General features: G+C 46.4%; 1 protein-coding gene across 1 annotated transcript in view; it reads left to right on the top strand.

Annotated features, from left to right (window-relative positions):
• Window positions 1–18,060, top strand: part of CSMD2 (CUB and Sushi multiple domains 2) — a 600,117-nt gene that overhangs the window by 381,301 nt on the left and 200,756 nt on the right. The window contains exons 16-21 of the mRNA XM_047083843.1: window positions 6,493–6,631; window positions 7,641–7,828; window positions 8,608–8,796; window positions 9,004–9,120; window positions 15,607–15,822; window positions 17,242–17,430. Of these exons, the coding sequence (XP_046939799.1) occupies window positions 6,493–6,631; window positions 7,641–7,828; window positions 8,608–8,796; window positions 9,004–9,120; window positions 15,607–15,822; window positions 17,242–17,430 (1,038 nt within the window). The remainder of the gene's footprint in view (window positions 1–6,492; window positions 6,632–7,640; window positions 7,829–8,607; window positions 8,797–9,003; window positions 9,121–15,606; window positions 15,823–17,241; window positions 17,431–18,060) is intronic.

The following is an 18,060-nucleotide window of genomic DNA, read 5'->3' on the forward strand; positions in this document are numbered from 1 at the left end:
AAGTTCAAAGTGAAAATTCTCATTTCCCAGTCCCACTCCCTAGAGGAAAATGGTTTGACAGCTCGGTGTAAACACATCCACATTGTTTTTCTATGTCTGCCAGATGTGTTACTTTTATAATCAGAAAATTAAAAAGTCCTGTAAAAAAGACAGAAGGCCAGTCCTCCCCATTCCCACAAGAGGAATCAAAGTGGTAGCTGTAGCTCACTTAGGCCTCCGAGGAAGAAGTAAGAGGAGTTATTGGGTCTCTAACGTGATCTCTCTTAATCTTCTGGTCACTCTTGTGAAAAAGATGCGATCATGCTGTAAGCACGAGAAAGCTGCAAATCAGTGAGGTGAATTGACTTGCCTGAGATCCCCCTGGCCAGTAACATTTGAGCATTTACTGAGTGTTAGATACTAGGCCAAGTGCTTTGCATGCATCCTAGGAGGTAAGTCCTGTTAGTGTCCTCATTTCACAGATGAGAAAAACTGAAGCACAGAGTAGCTAAGTAACTTGCTCAAGATCACACAGCTAAATGAATGGGAGAGTCAAGATTCCAACCCAAGGACTCTTGATTCCAGAACCACCACTCTTAATCACCACATGAGGTCTGTCTGACCCCAGAGTTCATTCTCCTTTTATTCTGCCATAAAATGGTGGAGTTAGCAGACCCCAGGGCAAGGCTTACACTACTTCTTGTCATTCACGCTTGACACCTAGTCACCTAAAACCCCTCTGAGGGCAGTATGAGGGTGGGCATTCCCACGTGGTTAGCAACCACTTAAAATTTCTGGAACCAGACCACCCGGGTTTGAATCCTGTCTCTGCCACTTCCTGGCTGTGTGCTTCAGTTACCTACCCTCCCTGTAACTGTTTCCTCAACCTTGAAATGAGGCTAATACCAGTACCCTCCTTATGGGTTGCTATGAAGGTAAAACATACAGGAAAAGAAACAGCACATGTAGATCGGTGTCCAGCACCTTGTGAGGCTCCCTGAGGACTAGTTTGTCATACTCTTGTGCTCTGTCACTGTTCCCGATTGCTCCTTGCCTGGCACAGCTTTAACCTCAGAGGTCAGGAGAGGTGGGCCGTCCCTCAGTGGGGACCACCAGCTCCTCACCAGAAGCCCAGTGTATTGGTCATCTCATGTCATTGTAACAAAACACCACAGCCTGGGCAGCTTAAACAACAGAAATTTGTTGTCTCTCCGTTCTGAAGCCGTAAGCCCAAGATCAAGGTGCTGGCAGGTTTAGTTCCCCCTGAAGCCTCTTCTTCCTTGGCTTGCACATGGCCACCCTCTCACTGTGTCCTCATGTGGCCTTTTCTCTGTGTGCACATCCCTGGTGACTCTTCCTCCTCTTATAAGGACACCAGTCCTCTTGGATCAGGGCCCCACCCTGACGATTTTATTTAGCCTGAACGACTACCTGTTTAAGGCCCCCTATTAATTAATGCAATCAAACTTCCATGATTATTTAACACTTTATTTTTAATTTTTTAATGTTTATTTTTGAGAGAGAGAGACAGACAGAGACAGAGCATGAGCAGAGGAGGAGCAGAGACAGAGATGGAGACACAGAACCCAAGCAGGCTCCAGGCTCCGAGCTGTCAGCACAGAGCCCGATGCAGGGCTCAAACCCACAAACCGTGAGATCGTGTGACCTGAGCCAAAGTTGGACGCTTAACGAACTGAGCCACCCCGGTGGCCCTCTAACACTTTATTTTTAAAATATTTTTTAAAAAATCAGAATCCTCCTTAGGTTCATACATTATAGTTAGCATGTGTGTTTTACCTGTCTTAATCTGTGGATGTCTACCCCCACCCCTTGCGATTTTTTTTGTTGAAGAAGCCAGGTCATTTATCCTGAGGTGTCTCCTGCACTCTGAATTTTGACAATTATGTCCCTGGGAGGTTCTTTAACATGGTCCTGTCTCTCTTATATTTCCTTTAGTTGGCAGTAGGACTTACAAACCTAATCAGATTTAGGTTCCATTTTTTGACTGGAATATTTTACAGGCAGGGCTCAGTGCCACCATCAGAGGCGCAAATGTCTGGTTGTCTCTCATTTGAGGATGTTAGGAGCCATCAGTGACCCTTGCCTGGGGAGTGCAGAATGCCTACATGCTATCATTTCATCTTTTATAAGCTGGAATACTTAAAGAAAACTCACCCTCATCAACTATTTGGTTACCCTGAGGTACAGTTCATAAAGGAAAGGCAGGAGAAAAACTTAATTATTTTCCTCTTTTTAGCAGTTTTTATATCAATGAGCTGATTCCCTGACATCTTCTAAAGTTGAACATTTTAAAATATCATTACAGCCCAGTGGATTTGAACATATTTTATGTATTTAAATCCACTGCAATTATTATTCTAACCAATGCTCAAATTGTCCCATCGGCCAGTGGGAGCCTTTTGAAAGTGGCCCAACCTCATCTTGAACATTTTCTGTCCCTGACCTGGAATCAGCCATTTCTCCAAGGAGCCCTGGTCCCTTTTTTAGTGGAAAATGATACTTAAGAGTCTGGGCACCAGGCATAATTATTACTATTGAGTAGGCCCTTGTCTCTAAGGCTTTTCAATGAACAGAGCTAAAGAATCATTTTTTAAACATAAAATGCATAATGGGCTCATTTAATTTCAGATGTAAGAACACTTACTTTTTCACTTTCTTGATGTCATATCAGGACCTGCTCTCATTCCTGCTGAAAATTCCGGCTCCCTACAACACCAGCATCATTTCTCATTCCCTAACACATACTCAAGAGTCTCGGAATTGAACTACCACCACTGGCAACAGCAATGTGATCACTGCAGATGGTTTAAGTTGCTTTACTTGCAATTCCTCTCATTCCGGGATCCTACTAGGGATGGACAGCGCTCTAAAATCTCTTTCACTGTTTCTCCATGCGTGATGGTGCTAGCAAGTGACCCCGTACCGTATTCATTTCGTTTACTCTGTTGTTGAGTTTTGAGAAATCACTTATCAACTTTAAGTTTTTCTTTTTAGTGGTGAAAAAACAGTTACACAGTTCCAAAGTTAAACCCCTAAAAGAAGGTATGTTCTGAGAAAATCTAGCTTTTACCCCTTTCTTCTCTACCCCCTTTCCTCCTCCTCTCCATAGATAATCGTGAGTTTTTGGCTTACTCTTTATCGATTGTTAACATGAGTGAGTGTGTGTGTGTGTGTGTGTGTGTGTGTGTGTGTGTGTGTCCCTCCCCTCTCTTAGCTAAATGGAATCATACAATTACTTTTTACCTCTTTACCTTGCTTTTTATTCACTTGCTAATATATTCTGGGGACCACTCCCTGGCATTATATAGAATATTCCTCATGCTTGCTCACAGCTGCATCGTACATCTTGTTGATACCCCAGTTCATTCAGTCTGCTCCCCGTTGCTGAACATTTGGGCTCTTTCCACTCCTTTGCTATCACAGATAGTGCTGCCTTGTATAGCCCTTGTATGTATACACATCATAGTTTTGCAAGGGTATCTTTGGGATAGAGTTCTAGGAGAACTGCTGGGTCAGAGAGCGAACACATAAGAGTTTTGCTAGACATTCCCAAATTTCACTTCCCAGGGGTTGTGCTATTTTGCATTTCCACCAGCAAGGTGCTAGAGTACCAGGTTTCCCTTAGCCTCACATGTCATTAAATTTGGGTTTTGCCTATCGTATGGATGAGAAGTCATTTCTCATTGTAGTTTTAGTATCTATTTTGTTAGAGTGAGACTGAGCCTTTTCAAATGTTAAAGACACATTGCATTCAGGAGCCCTCCCTTGCCTCCTCTGTGCCTGGCACCTGTCACCCTGGCATGTGAAAATGAACCAGCGGGTGTGAAGGACTGAATGCATAGAGAGGTCATCTGAGCATCACATGGGCAGAAGAAGAGGTGAACCAGCCAAAGCACTGAAACAACACAGCGGAGAAACACAAAGTGGTGACTAGCAAAGGCAGGATCTGGGTTTCCCTGTTTCAGATGGGGTTTTGTTGAGATTTGTGCCCCGAAGTGGCTGTGTGATCTACAGCTTTCTGGAGAGTAAGTGAGGATATTGCGATCCACAACCCAAGAGGCAGGGCCCTTGCTGAATTGAAGCCAAGAGAGAGTCCCAGCTTCTGCTGAGGCTAATACCTGCATGAAGACCCCAGGGACGGAACAGTAGGCCCACTCCCCTCCACCTCCAAGGTCTCGTGTGTCCATCGGAGAAATGGGAACACATTCGCAGGTTCAGGGAGGTGCAAGGATGGATCTGGAAAACTGGGATTACCCAAGAAGTGACAATCCTCACGTTGTGCTTTACTCTCTTGATATTTGGTATAAATGCTATATTCCTACTTAAGTTTCTCCAAGCCTCAACTTAACTGAAAATGGGGTGATAATCCCCACCTATAAAATGAGGATAACAGTAGTATCTGTCTTTTAGTGTTGCAGTTGTCACAAGAATAATCCACGTTAAGCCCTGACACACAATAAACTCTCAGTCCCTGTGAGCTCATTCCTGCCATTTACAGCTGTCTACCATTATGTGCCGCAGGGGGATTTAGAGACAGAGGTCTTGAAGTGAAATCCCAGCTCTGACTCCATTAGTTCTTGATCTCATCTTTTAGCCTGCTTACCCTTAGTTTTCTCCTCTGTAAAATAGGCATGATAACTGTGTAAATGTCGTGTGCCTTTCAATGAGATAATACACATAAAGTAGCATCGTAAGTCACTGGCATGGGTTTCTACTTCTAGTGCGATTATTATTGTTATTATATTTCATGTTAATTAAACTTCCTAATGTAACATTCTATGAAGAATTCTTGACAATTATTTTTAGATGTTTCCAAGAAGTTTATAGAATTGAGAGAAGAAAAGGTGTATATTTGACCATGTTTTATGAGACTGATTACCTAGAGATAAACATATACAATATTGCAGAGATACAAGTGTGGATAGCTTTTTATTTCCTTCCTGGTCCTGTTCAGGGCATTTTTGGCATCTGATAGCTTCATAGCAAGGGATTCCAAGGGAAGCAGAGGTTCTTTTAAAACTGGGAGCCTACTTAGTTTAGGATCTCTGGATTTATGCCGTCTTCCTAGGTCTGAATCCAGGCCCTAGTACTTGCTAACACAGGGCTGGTTGCTTAACATCCATAACCCTCTCTTAGCTGTAAAATGTAGAGGATAATAGTGCCACCCTCACAGGGTTTGTGTTTTATGAGGAATGAACGTGACTGTCCGTGTGAGCCCATGAGTGGCAGTGGTGGCGACAGTGGCCACAGCATGGGTGTTAGTTGTAGTCCTGGGGAGGCATGTGTATTAGTCTGGGTGTCCGTGTGAGCCCGTGAGTGGCAGTGGTGGCGACAGTGGCCACAACGTGAGTGTTAGTTGTAGTCCTGGGGAGGCATGTGTATTAGTCTGGGTGGGCTAGGTTAGACTGCACTGACATACAACCTCTAAATCTCAGTGGCTTGAAAACAGGAGTTTATATCTCACACAGACTACCTGAGCTGCATGTTTGACACTGGTCATCAGTGGCTCTACTCCTCAGAGTCACTTAAAGGCCCAGCTTGGAGGGACTTCCATCTTGACACGCTCTCACAGTCACTGAGGCAGGAAACTGCAAACCGTGCACCGGTTCCTAAAGGTTCCCCGTGGGCATGACACGTGCTGCTTCTGTCCTCACTTTATTGGGCAAAGCAGTCGCGTGGCCTAGCATAGCTTGAAAAGGGGTGGGTGATGAAAGCTGACCACGTGCCTGAAGGAGGAGGACTGGAGTAGCTCTAAGGAGCACCACAAGGACCAAGAGTCTGGAGGCAGGAGAGGCAGTGGTGAGGCAGATGGGGACGGGACGCTGAGGGATGGGCAGAGAGAGACCAAAGGACTGAGATAACAGGCGTGGCAGGATCAGAGGCGTGTCTGGACCACACAGTGTCATGTGGAGCCACCTGCCATGAACCTTCCATCCATTCATTCGTTCATTCAAGCAGCAATCACTGATAACTGTGTGCGAAGCTCTAGGCTAAATGCTGGGGATCCCAACTTGTATTAGGCCATTAATAAGGTCCCTGCCCTCACGGAGCTTATAGTAGAACAGGTTGTGCTGGTGTTCCAAGCCTAGCATCGGGGTCTGCCCATTGCCCAGTGCCAGACCACGCCAGGCATGAGGAGATTGCCTGGTCTCTGCCTTTGCCACAAGCCTGCTGATTGAGTGAGGAACAAAGTGAAAAACCAGTGTGACCCAAATATCAGCTGTACTTCAGCCCCTCCAGAATGGCAGAGGACTTTGTTTAAAGGATTATTTTTATTTCTCCCCTCCGGCCTTTAATAAAAGTCCAAATGATGTAAGTGGGCCATATCTATAAAGATCCCAATAGACAGAACTCACAGCTTATATAGTTTACGTAAGTCTCCATAAAAACAAAAACAATACTTGTTGGCAGATATGTTTTATAGAGAGAGTTTTTATCTGTTTGTTCACTTGTCCCCTCAAGAAAACTCCTTCTCTCCCTTCTGTCCCCCAGCCCCCTGCGGTGGTCATCTGACTTCACCCAGTGGTACCATCCTATCTCCAGGCTGGCCTGGCTTCTACAAGGATGCTCTGAGCTGTGCCTGGGTGATCGAAGCCCAGCCAGGCTACCCCATCAAAATCACCTTCGACAGGTACCTGCACCCACAACCTTGGAGGCAGCAGCAAGGGGGTCTTCTAAGGAGTGGTGTGGGAGGGCACCTGGGGTTGAGGGACAAGGACCAGCACCGATGCTGAAATGTCAGCCAAGCCAGAGAACACTGGAGCAAATTGCCCTGGGGAGTGGGGACAGACCACACTGGCTTTGCCCTTGGCCTTGGTCCCACCTCAGTAGTGGGGTTTGTGCTGTTTATGACCAGAGGGGTGAGCAGAAGATGGGGGTATCACTTGGGATGTCAGAGCCTCTCTGGCTCCCTTACCCCCAAGGAGGGAGAATGGGAGATAGACCCACCAGTCATTGAAGCAGTCATTGGCATCTGAAGAGCAGAACTCTGAAATTTGCAATATGGGAGGGCAGCCTTCCTGACCTCTGACCCAAATCCTGCTCAGATGCCCCCACTTCCCCCTTCCACCCCAGGTGCTTCCCTTGGGTAGAGAAAGTAGTCACCCAGGTTTGAAGACAAATTTCTGTACAGAGCATCCCCAGCCTAGAACGGCAGTGCTCAGACTTTTCCGTGAGAGCCCGATAGTAAATATTTTAGGTTTTGTAGGCCATTTGTGGTTATCTGTTGCATATTTTTTGCTTTTTAAAAACATACCTCTATATAAATGTTAAAAACCATTCTTAGCTCTTAGGCCGTCCAAAAATAGGCTAGAGAACAGATTTGGCCCTGGGCTATAGTTTACTGAATTCTGGCCTAGATCCTTCTGACCCCCATGAGTCTAGTCATTGCACCTCTAGGTCTTAAGATAAGTAGTCTTGGTCCAGGCCACAAGGAGGACTAAGAGAGCTGCCTAGCCGTGGGAGGAGGGGAAGGGGCTAAATGCAGTAGAGAAGGCCCTTCTGTATCACTATTGTATTTAAATGTCCCAGCTAGCCAAAATCTGGTTGTTCTGAAGCCCTGGGTCAGGCAGGGCCTTTTGTCATTTGCAAATTAATAAACTTCGAGTTTCTCAAGAAGTCTACATTTCCATCTTTGGCAGATTTAAAACCGAGGTCAACTATGATACTCTGGAAGTTCGAGATGGACGGACATACTCAGCGCCCTTGATCGGGGTTTACCATGGGACCCAGGTTCCCCAGTTCCTCATCAGCACCAGCAACTACCTCTACCTCCTCTTCTCTACCGACAAGAGTCACTCAGACATCGGCTTCCAGCTCCGCTATGAAAGTGAGTCTTGGCAGGGAGGCAGATGACAAGGTGGGCTCCAGTGGGTGAAAGGACCCAGGACTGTTCCAGCAGCGGGCCTCCAGCTTAGCCCCATCCCCATGGCTTTCTCAGTTAGGCTGTGCTCCTAGGGGAGGGGGCACTCCCTTGCTCTCAGCCTCTGTCAGAGCCCATGGGAGCTTAGAGGGGAGCCTTTGGAAACAATGAAAGCTGATGATCTACACACCACAAGGCTTTCTCTGCGAGCAGGTGGTTGGGTGCCACTGTGCCGGGCTCTCTGGGGACAGAGTGTTTGAGGATCGTGAGGTTAAAAGGTGATGGCATCTCCTGCTCACCCTCACCCTCCCTCATCACCTTCTGCATCCATCTCTGGTGCCTCAGTTGAAGAAGATGGATGTCCCTTCCATTCTTTGTAGACCAACATAGAAAGTCACGATTGAGAGCGCCGTGAGGAAAGCCTCATTTTCTTACTCATGTTTGTATCCCTAAGACTTAGTGTGGTGTCTAAACCATAGTGGACACTCAACTTCTGTTAATTAAATGAATGAATGAATGAATGAATGAATGAATGAACAAATAATAGAACCAACTTGTTTTCTCTGACAGACAGGTCTTTAAATACCCTCTCAGCAGATATTGACAGCCACACTTGATGCATGGGTAAATAGCAGCTTCAACTTTCTGTAAATCAGGGCTCTCTCCTCCTTCCCTTTGTGAGCCAGCTGGGGTCTCTCTATGGTGATGGTGAGCTGTCTGTTCCAGCTGTGGGCTCTCTTTTCCAGCTATAACACTGCAGTCAGACCATTGTCTGGATCCAGGGATCCCTGTAAATGGGCAGCGCCATGGAAATGACTTCTATGTGGGTGCTCTGGTGACCTTCAGCTGTGACTCAGGCTACACATTAAGTGATGGGGAGCCCCTGGAGTGTGAGCCTAACTTCCAGTGGAGCCGGGCCCTGCCCAGCTGTGAAGGTGAGATACACTGTATGGGGGTGCTTAGGTAGTGGATTCCTTTCCTGCCATGAAAAAAAGGAGCTGGCAGGGGCACTGACTCTCCCACTCCATCAGTGAGGGCTGGGGGTGGAGAGGAGATGGCTCCCAAGTTCCCAGGCAGATTGGTTGGGGTGGGGGAGCTCCCCAAGCCACTCCAGTCTTTGACCACCTTCTTCACTCTCTTAGCACTCTGTGGTGGCTTCATTCAAGGCTCCAGTGGGACCATCTTGTCACCAGGGTTTCCCGACTTCTACCCCAACAACTTGAACTGCACCTGGATTATCGAAACATCACATGGCAAGGGTGAGTGGTTAGGCCTATAGCAAGTATTGGGATGTGACCTGGTCAGGGCCCCATGTTCCCCAGGTCGATGTGACCTCCATGGGGATCTCCCTATGTAGTGACCACAGGGCTTAGTCTGAATTTTTCTCATCAGCAAGGAAACTCCCAGAAGCTTCATATCTCTTTGAATCAACAGAATTCATTCCATAAATATTTTTAAGAATCTGAAATCCCCATGCCAGAAGAGATCATAGAGATCACCCTACCTAATGCAGGAATCTTCTTGAGTTGCCTTCTACAAGATGGCACCACACCGTCTGCCTAAACACCCCCAGTGGTGGGAAGGTGGCCAACCCATTTAGCAGATGGGCACCTGCTGTCATTTTTTGATGGGTCTGACCCCTCCTAATAGCTTTTTAGGTATTCCTGAACATTTTTCCTTGTTCTGTGTCCCAGAGGAACATAGGATACACCTGCTCCCTTTCCCCGTGTCCACCCTTCAGAAACTGGACCCAGTGATCCTTTTCTTACATAGCTCAACTGTTCCTCAGATGCCATGTTTTCATATTCCTCACCAGGCTGGAGTGTTACCTCAACTTCCCTACCATGAATGATCTTTGGAAACCCATGTTCAAATTAGGGGTTCTGGTTAAAAATAAACAGTAAATAATATAGTCTTTGATTCAACAAATATTGATGGAATGCCACCCATGTTGCAGACACTGGGGCTGGGAATAAGCAGTAACCATGCAGACATGGCTTCTACCCTCAGAGCTTGTTCTGAAGTTCATCCAGAGTCATGGTTCTTAACCCCTCTGCACTTCAGCAAATATATTAATGCTTAGACTGCACCCTGGAGATTTTGATTCTCTACATTGGAGGTGGAAAATAAGCATCTTTGATTTTAGAACACTTCACTAGTAATTCTGATGCATGCCGTTGAATAAGAACCTCTATCCGGAAGAGTTAACGTGTAGAAAAGCCAAGAAAATTTTTTAAAAGAAAGAGTAACTCTTCCGGATATTAAAGTGTTGTTATCGGCTAAAATAATTTTAATGATGTGGTATGAGTATTGGCGTGGACACACATATCAATGGGGGAGTATAAAGGTCCAGAAGTAGATTCCTTTGTGTATGTGTGTGAGTGAGTGTGTGTGTGAGAGAGTTTGTGCACGCACACACACGCACAGTCCTGTGTGTGTGTGAGTGAGAAAGAGACAGTTTGTAGTATATAATTAAAGTGTCATTTCCAATACATTGAAGAGAGGATGGATTATTTAATAAATGGTTTTAAAACAGTAGGCTTAAACACTTGGGGAAAAAAAGAAAAGAAGCAAACAGACCTCATACATTTAACCACATGAATTCCAGTACTAGAAGAACATGAAAATCTAACCTCAGGTAGAGACGTACTATAAAGAGTAACACTGAAAGCAGAATCCACAAATGCAAAGACTATATAATATTTGATTAATAAAACTTTAAATGGATTTATGTAAAAATAAGCCATAAAAAATTCAGATAGTAAGTGGACAAAATTAGTTTCAACGTGTATAATCAAATAAAGATTACCAACCTGATGCATCAAAGAACTCCTAAAAATCTTTAAGGAGAATATACCTGGTCCCTACACCTGTAAAATAAGCAAAGCGATAAGTGCTTCATGATAGAAGAAAGACAAATGAAAAGGACATTGACCCCACTCATAATTAAAGAAAAGAAAACCGAACGAGTAATTAAACACCATGTCTTTTTTCAAGTCAGCAGAGAAAATCATAACAGTGTGGGAGACATTGTAGAGACACAACTGCTCTTCTTCAATGCTGACATTGTGTGAAATGGTTGACACTTTCTGGATAATGGTTCCGTGATGTGAATCGAAAGCCTTCAAAATATACATGCCTTTGGACCCAGCAATTCCTCTTTTGGAATTTATATGGAAAAAAAATAAGTACAACAGTACATCAAGATTCAGCTACAAGGACACCTCCTAAAACACTTTGTTACTTGGAAAATTAGTTAGCTACTCAAATGTCCATCAATAAGGAAATGTTAAATAAACATAGGGTACCTGTGTATAATTATGCATTATATGTGCAGCCTCTAAAAGGCATAATGTGAAAGAATATTTAAAGACCCACAGAGGTAGTTGCAATATGTTGTTAAGTCGAAAGAGATGTTTCCCAAAAGAATATATTCAGTTTACAAAAAATATACAAGGATATATGCATAGAAGAGTGTCTGAAAAGATCTATCCCAAGATGTTAGTGCTATTACTCTCTTATTTTTATCTTCTCATTTTTTCTAGTTTTGAGCAATAAACATGTATTACATGTAAACTATACTATTTGTATAAAGAAAGAAAATTTGAAAGAAAAGTAAAGTCCCACCATGTGTACTTAAGTGCTTTCTTTCACTCTTGCCTTTAATAGGCCTGACCTAGCTGGGGTTAGGATGACATGGGGCTTCTTGGGAAGACAGGAACCTCCAGGCAGTCAGGGCAGTCAGAGGGCCCGTTGTCCCCTTCTCCCCACAGTATTGTTCCTGAGGAGAGGAACAGAGTCCTTGTTCATCCTGCAGAGCTGTTTCCACCAGGTCTGGGCCAGCATTGGCCACTGCAGGAGCCAGGAGCTCCTCCATGGTATCAAGAGGGAAAGAAAGGCAGTCCCTCGTGATCCCTAGGGGAACAACCCCCTGTAATTTATAGGGCTGTGTGTTTCCCCTTGGCTTTCTATGTGTGTCTTTGCCTAGAAGTCAATGCAATTAAACAAATATTTAATAAATGCTTATTGTATACTTGAACTTACACTGGGTGCTGGGAAAACCCAGAAGAACAAGCCATTCTGGCTTTGCTGCCTTCACGAAGGTTATAGTCTAGTGGTAGAGACAGACAGTCTAATGTACCACTGCCAAGAGCAGATAGAGGTGGGAAACATCCAGAGGCCAGCCTAGAGCTTGGTTAGGTAGGCATCCTGGGGTTGAGACTTAGGCCAGTCTTCAAGGATGAGCAAAAATCAGCCAGGATGAAAGGCGTTCCAGGCAGAGAGTCAACAAGGGGTCACTGATGTATGGCAAGGTCACTTCTTCCTTAGAAGCATTTAAAGGCTTCACCAAACCCTTAGCATGGAGCTCTAAATTGTAAAATAGCTGGCATGATCCTATAGCCCTTGTTCACCTCTCTTAGCCTCCTTCAGAGCCCTGTAGACACTACATTCTAGCTACACCGAAACTCTTTCAGTTCCTGAAGCTTCCCAGGCTTTCATTGTCCTCTAGAGCTTTGTGCATTGAAATGATTTTCTTCTCTCTGGAACACTTTCTCCCCCTGCACCGTCTCCACCAACCCTCTTGTGTGGCCAGCTCTTCATCTTCTGAGCTCACTTCCTTTAATGAGCCTTCCTGACCCCCTTTCTCCAGCCCTGAGTGTGAGTTGGGTTCCCCTCCATGGGCTCCCACATGATCCTGTACTTCCCAGCTCTCATACTTTGCCACACAGTACACAACTTGCAGCTCCATTTTCTGTCTCCCCCTGAAGACTCTCAGATCTTTGAGAGACATGTCTGCCTTGTTTCCTGCAGCTTCCCCAGGTTCTGGCTCTATGCCTGGCACATCAGGAACTCAAGAAATATTTATATGAATTGAATTAAACTGAACCAAGACCCTTCTCCAGAGGGCAGTGCCTGTAAGAGTGTCTCAGGTTAACAGATCCATTAGGTCACTGACTCTGATTGATCTTCTGCAGACAGAGGAACAGCTGGGGAAACTCTAACCTGTGTGAAATTCAGAATTATTCGATTTCCCAGCCAAAGGGAACGGCCAATTCAGGAGTCCAAAGAACGTGCCCTTGCTGAGACCCTGGAACTGACATTTTTTTTAACCATTAAAGCTGCCTGAGAGATGAATTGAGCAAAGAGAGCACCTACTATGTGCCAGGCACCATGCTGTGGGCTTTGCATCTGCTAGCCCAGTCATGCCTCACTCCAAGAATTAAATGTCATCTATGAGGAGGTGCTATCACCCGTGTGTTAGAGTGGAGGAGACTAGAACTCAGGACGTGCTGAACAACTGGCCCAGACCCTCTAGCTGGTGGACGGGCTGTAGATCTAGGTCTGTCGCCACCCCCCCCCCCCAAAGCCCATGCCTTTTCCACAGCTCTGAATGTGTGCTTCGGCATGGTATCCACATCTGTCATAGGCTCCTGCATGGTGACTCCGGTCAAGTATTGGTTTGTGTGTGCATCCATCACACCAAATCTGGATTCAAGCCCCAACATGGGGCCTCTCTGTCCCTGTGACGATGTCTTCATTTCCTCACAATGGCCAAAAGAGCCCCAAGCAATCAGCACAGCTGGGAGATCTAGGGGCTCTGTCTCAGTTGTTTACTCATCCTTAGAATGCCAGCCAAATGTTTATTCCTATGGAGGGGCTGTGTGTGCACGCTAAAGAACAGAGCGTGGGGCTCAGTGCTTAATCAACTCTTGACTCCCTCTACTGTGTCTGACCCACTCTCCACCCAACCCGTGCTCTAGCCCAGAGGAAAGGATATATATTCCACCAAGCCTTTTCCCAAACTCTGTAGACTGAGAATGGTTTCTCATGTGCACACATGTTAATGTATTGAGAGTATAGGATACACGTGGGCACACATACCTGTGTGTCTCCAAAACGCTCACATCCCTCATGCCAAAGAAGTCTTCCCAACCCTCCAGGCGTAATTGCCACTCTTCTTCTATGCCCCCATTCTGGACTCTCACTATTGATGTGTCTGTCTCCTCCACTAAACTGGGAGATTTTTCTCAGGGCTTAGCTCAGGCCTGGCACTTAGTATGTGCTTAGGATCTGCTTCTTTGAGGAAATAAATAGATGCATCTCAGTTGTCTGGGCACAGGGCATTACAAGCTGCATGCCTGGCTCTACCACCTCTGTGGGGCTCTGTTTCCCCTGCCCACCCACCCCCATAGAATCCCAAATACTCTGGGGTCACCAGCTCCTGTCAACAGAGAAGCAAAAATATGAAAACATCTAAACTGTTTTCGAATGAAGAGCTTGGATCCAACCATCATTTATCAAAAGCCTGTCAGTAATTATCTAGAGAAGTATTCCTCAAACTTTTATGTGCCTACAAATCTCTTGGGCATCTTGTTAGCATGCACATTCTGATTCGGAACGTCTGTGGTAGAGACTGAGATTCTGCATTTCTAACAAGCTTTTGGGCGATGCCCATGCTACTGGTCCATGGACTTTTAATAGCAGGTGGACCCAGCCCCCCTAGTCTACCCAAGCACCTGCCCTTAGCACATCCAAGGCATGTATTCCCATAGGCATGCTGATGTGTGGGTGGGCATGCATGTACACACACGCCCACCCACACACAACTGCCATCTGGATGAGTTCAAGAGTTGCTTTGGGTGTTAAGATCCTGCCACCCCATCTTTCTCACCACCTAACCTGCCTCACCACCTGGCCACTGTTACTGCCTGCTCTCTCTATATAGCTTGAGAAGCTAAAACCTTCTCCGTCAACCCCTACAGCCAAACTGCACTTCAGATCCCAGCTCTGCCACCTGCCAGCTGGCTGACCCTGGACAAGTGACTTTATCTCTTTGTGCTTCAGTTTCCTTGGGTGTCAAATGGAGACGAAAATAATCATACTTATGTCATTGGTGGGATTAACTGGGTTTCATATCTTCTCTTCCAATTGATAGGGACCAGCTACAGGGCAACTAAAACACACGGCTTGGAGACACACAGATACTTAGTGCTGAAACGTTAGTGAATATTATTGTTTTTCTTTAGTGCTTTCCAGTCTGCCCCTAGCACATTCTGAACTATGTTCAATATAGCATGTCACCATGAACTGTAGCTTATTTTTTTTAATGTTTATTTATTTTTGATAGAGAGACAGAGCACAAGAAGGGGAGGGGCAGAGAGAGGGAGACACAGAATCCGAAGTAGGCTCCAGGCTCTGAGTTGTCAGCACAGATCCTGACACACGGCTCGAACTCACGAACTGTGAGATCATGACCTGAGCCAAAGTCAGACACTGAACCAACTGAGCTACTTAGTAGCTTAGTAGTTTAGAAGTAGCTACAAGTAGCTTAACCCCTAGCTACTTGTTTAATGTCTTGTATATCATATCCCCTTGCACCTACCTGACCCTGGATCCCAGCCCATAGGAAGCACCCATCAAATATACAAATACTTGTTGAAAATTAGTGAGTGAACCAGTGAATGAAAAAAGGCTATGAGGCATTCTCATGGATCTAGCCATAAGTCTCCCTTTCAAATTTGACGGCCATAGAGCAGTTGTCCTTCTCCCTGACTTATGGACAGCAGCATGTTCTGGTTCATTTGGGTGCAATCATTCCTGTTCACCCGTATGTATCAATCAGTACATGCTCGCAGTCCTACTCACTGATACAGGTTCACAAATGTTTGTGCAGATCCTGTCTTGCATCTGGGCTGCTTCAGCCATCTCACTTTGTCACCCGGACCCTTCCGGTCTCTTGGCAGGTGTGTTCTTCACATTCCACACCTTCCACCTGGAGAGTGGCCACGACTACCTCCTCATCACTGAGAATGGCAGCTTCTCCCAGCCCCTGAGGCAGCTGACCGGCTCAAGGTTGCCAGCCCCCATCAGCGCTGGACTCTATGGCAACTTCACTGCCCAGGTCCGCTTCATCTCCGATTTCTCCATGTCCTATGAAGGATTCAACATCACCTTTGCAGGTAAAGCATGTCAGGTCCCCTGGGGGAAATGATGGCAGAACATTCTGCCTCTCCCTCTGCTGCCAGCCTCTGGTCTTCCCAGCCCATGGATATCGATCCACTTTCTAATCTCTGGGAGAATGACCTCACTGCTGCAGCAAAAGATAGCTGGGTTAGACACAAGGACAGACCTCCCTGTAATGGGCTGGGAAGCGGGTTTTTGGGGGACTCTCCTTCCCTGAAGGTGTTTAAGATTCACTCTGAAAATCACCTACCCAACTGGTTGGACTAAGAGGTCCCTTCCTACCCTAGTAACTCCTGATTCTTCTCCTGATTTCACTTCCACTGTTTCACAATCCCAGCAATTAAAAAAAAAAAAAGTAAGGGGATTTGAAATTAACATATTGGAGTATTTGAGTATCGTTTGGGGACTTCTTCACCAATGCTAATTTAGTAGCAATAGATATTTATCTCTGTGTTTAGGAACCCTGAAAAGAAAGCTCTTTAATTTAGTATTCAGGGAGAAAAGAGGACCCTTCATTCTTCTTGTCCCAATTACTCCCACCACTCTTGTGCCATTGCCTCCCAGAACCCCCTTCTCATCACATGGATTTCCCCAGGACAGGAAAGAGATATATGGTCTCTAGGAACTGGGACATGGCCAGCTTAATCCCATGCTGTCCCTCCAGCAGAAGCCACCTGCCATGTGCCTGGGCCAGTCTGGCCAGTGGGACATATCCAGCCACTGTGTCTCCTCCCATCTAAGAGACCCTCCTTCTCTTTACCAAATAGAGCCCCAGGGACTGTGTCCCAGAGGGAGATACCCTTGGGGAACAATTGAAATTGTCACTTCTGTGCCACCACTAGAAGTATTGGGCAGATCCCTGGCTGATAAATGCCACCCCATCATGCTTGCCATCTGCCTCAAGTGTCAGCGTTACCGACATAGCTTTGAGTGAAGCATTTGGATTCTTTCTCCGGGTGTAAGTTGCCTTCGGCTGGGTCATACATTCTGACCCTCTAGAACCAAGCAGATTGAATTTATCTGGGTCAGTGCCTAGGGAGAGAGAGGCTGGAAAGTCTTCAAGCCCTGAGGCCTGGGGTTAATATGGAGATGAAGGGACAGAGGAGGGAAGGGTCAAGTCATGAGGAACCTCATAAATACTCCCAGGAAGCATGTTTCCAGAAACACTGTGTCCTCTCTCTGCTTGCAGTATGAGGCATCCCCACAGCCCAAAGCACTGTGTTCCTCCCCTCACTGTATGTTTCTCTCACCCCTGTTCATCTTGGGGTCTCTCTTCTTTTCTCTTTACCTTTTGTGGGTCAGTGTGCATATATTCTGTACCTCTGTCTTTATCTCTGGCTCCTTACTCCCCACTGTTTGTGTCTATATGTTTCCATATTCTGTGTCTGACCCCAGCTCTCCTGCTGCTTTTCCAGAATATGACTTGGAGCCCTGCGAAGAGCCTGAGGTCCCAGCCTACAGCATCCGGAAGGGCTTACAGTTTGGCGTAGGCGACACCTTGACCTTCTCCTGCTTCCCCGGGTACCGTCTGGAGGGCACAGCCCGCATCACGTGCCTGGGGGGCAGACGGCGCCTGTGGAGTTCGCCTCTGCCAAGGTGTGTTGGTAGGTGGTCACGTGCTTTCATTTTGCTTCACTAATGGGGTGGGCCAAACTTTAGTCGATTGGTATGAGGTAGTGAAACACATATGGGCCAAAAGGCCAATAGGCCTGGGTTTGAGGACTGCCTGAGCACACACTCTTGCCTGCACTGGGGCGTTGGGTGGGAGGCCTGACCTCCTTGCCAGTCTCTGGAGGCTGTTCAGAGCTCCAGGCTCCAGGGGTGGGGAGAAGTAGGGTGATAGCCCAGGGAGCAGGGACAATTGCTGGCTGGCCCTCGTTTATAAAGTTGATGGCTCTGCTTGCTCAGCACTTGCCACACAGGGCTGGATGGAACACAGGCTAGATAGTGGAGTGCTTACCATGCTAGCTGTTAGCATAGAACCCATGCGTCCCGTGAAATCTCGCATGAAACCCCAATATACCCCGTAGCTGGAAGCAGCAGTGACTGACTGAAACAGGAGCCCTGAGGTCAGCCTTGCCTGAGACATCCCCGTGGAGCCTGGGGCTCTGCAGAGGACAATTGTAAACAGGCTGGCAAGATGGGCCTGGCTGGGCCTGTATGGTCACACAGGTTCAAGGTCGGGTCTCTGCTCAGCCACTTCCCAGCTGTTAGATCTTAGGCAGGCCACCAAA

This window comes from Lynx rufus, unplaced genomic scaffold, assembly GCF_022079265.1.
Source record: "Lynx rufus isolate CCGP_SWC_20201006 ecotype Redwood Valley unplaced genomic scaffold, mLynRuf1.p SCAF_2, whole genome shotgun sequence".
Taxonomy (NCBI): Eukaryota; Metazoa; Chordata; class Mammalia; order Carnivora; family Felidae; genus Lynx; species Lynx rufus.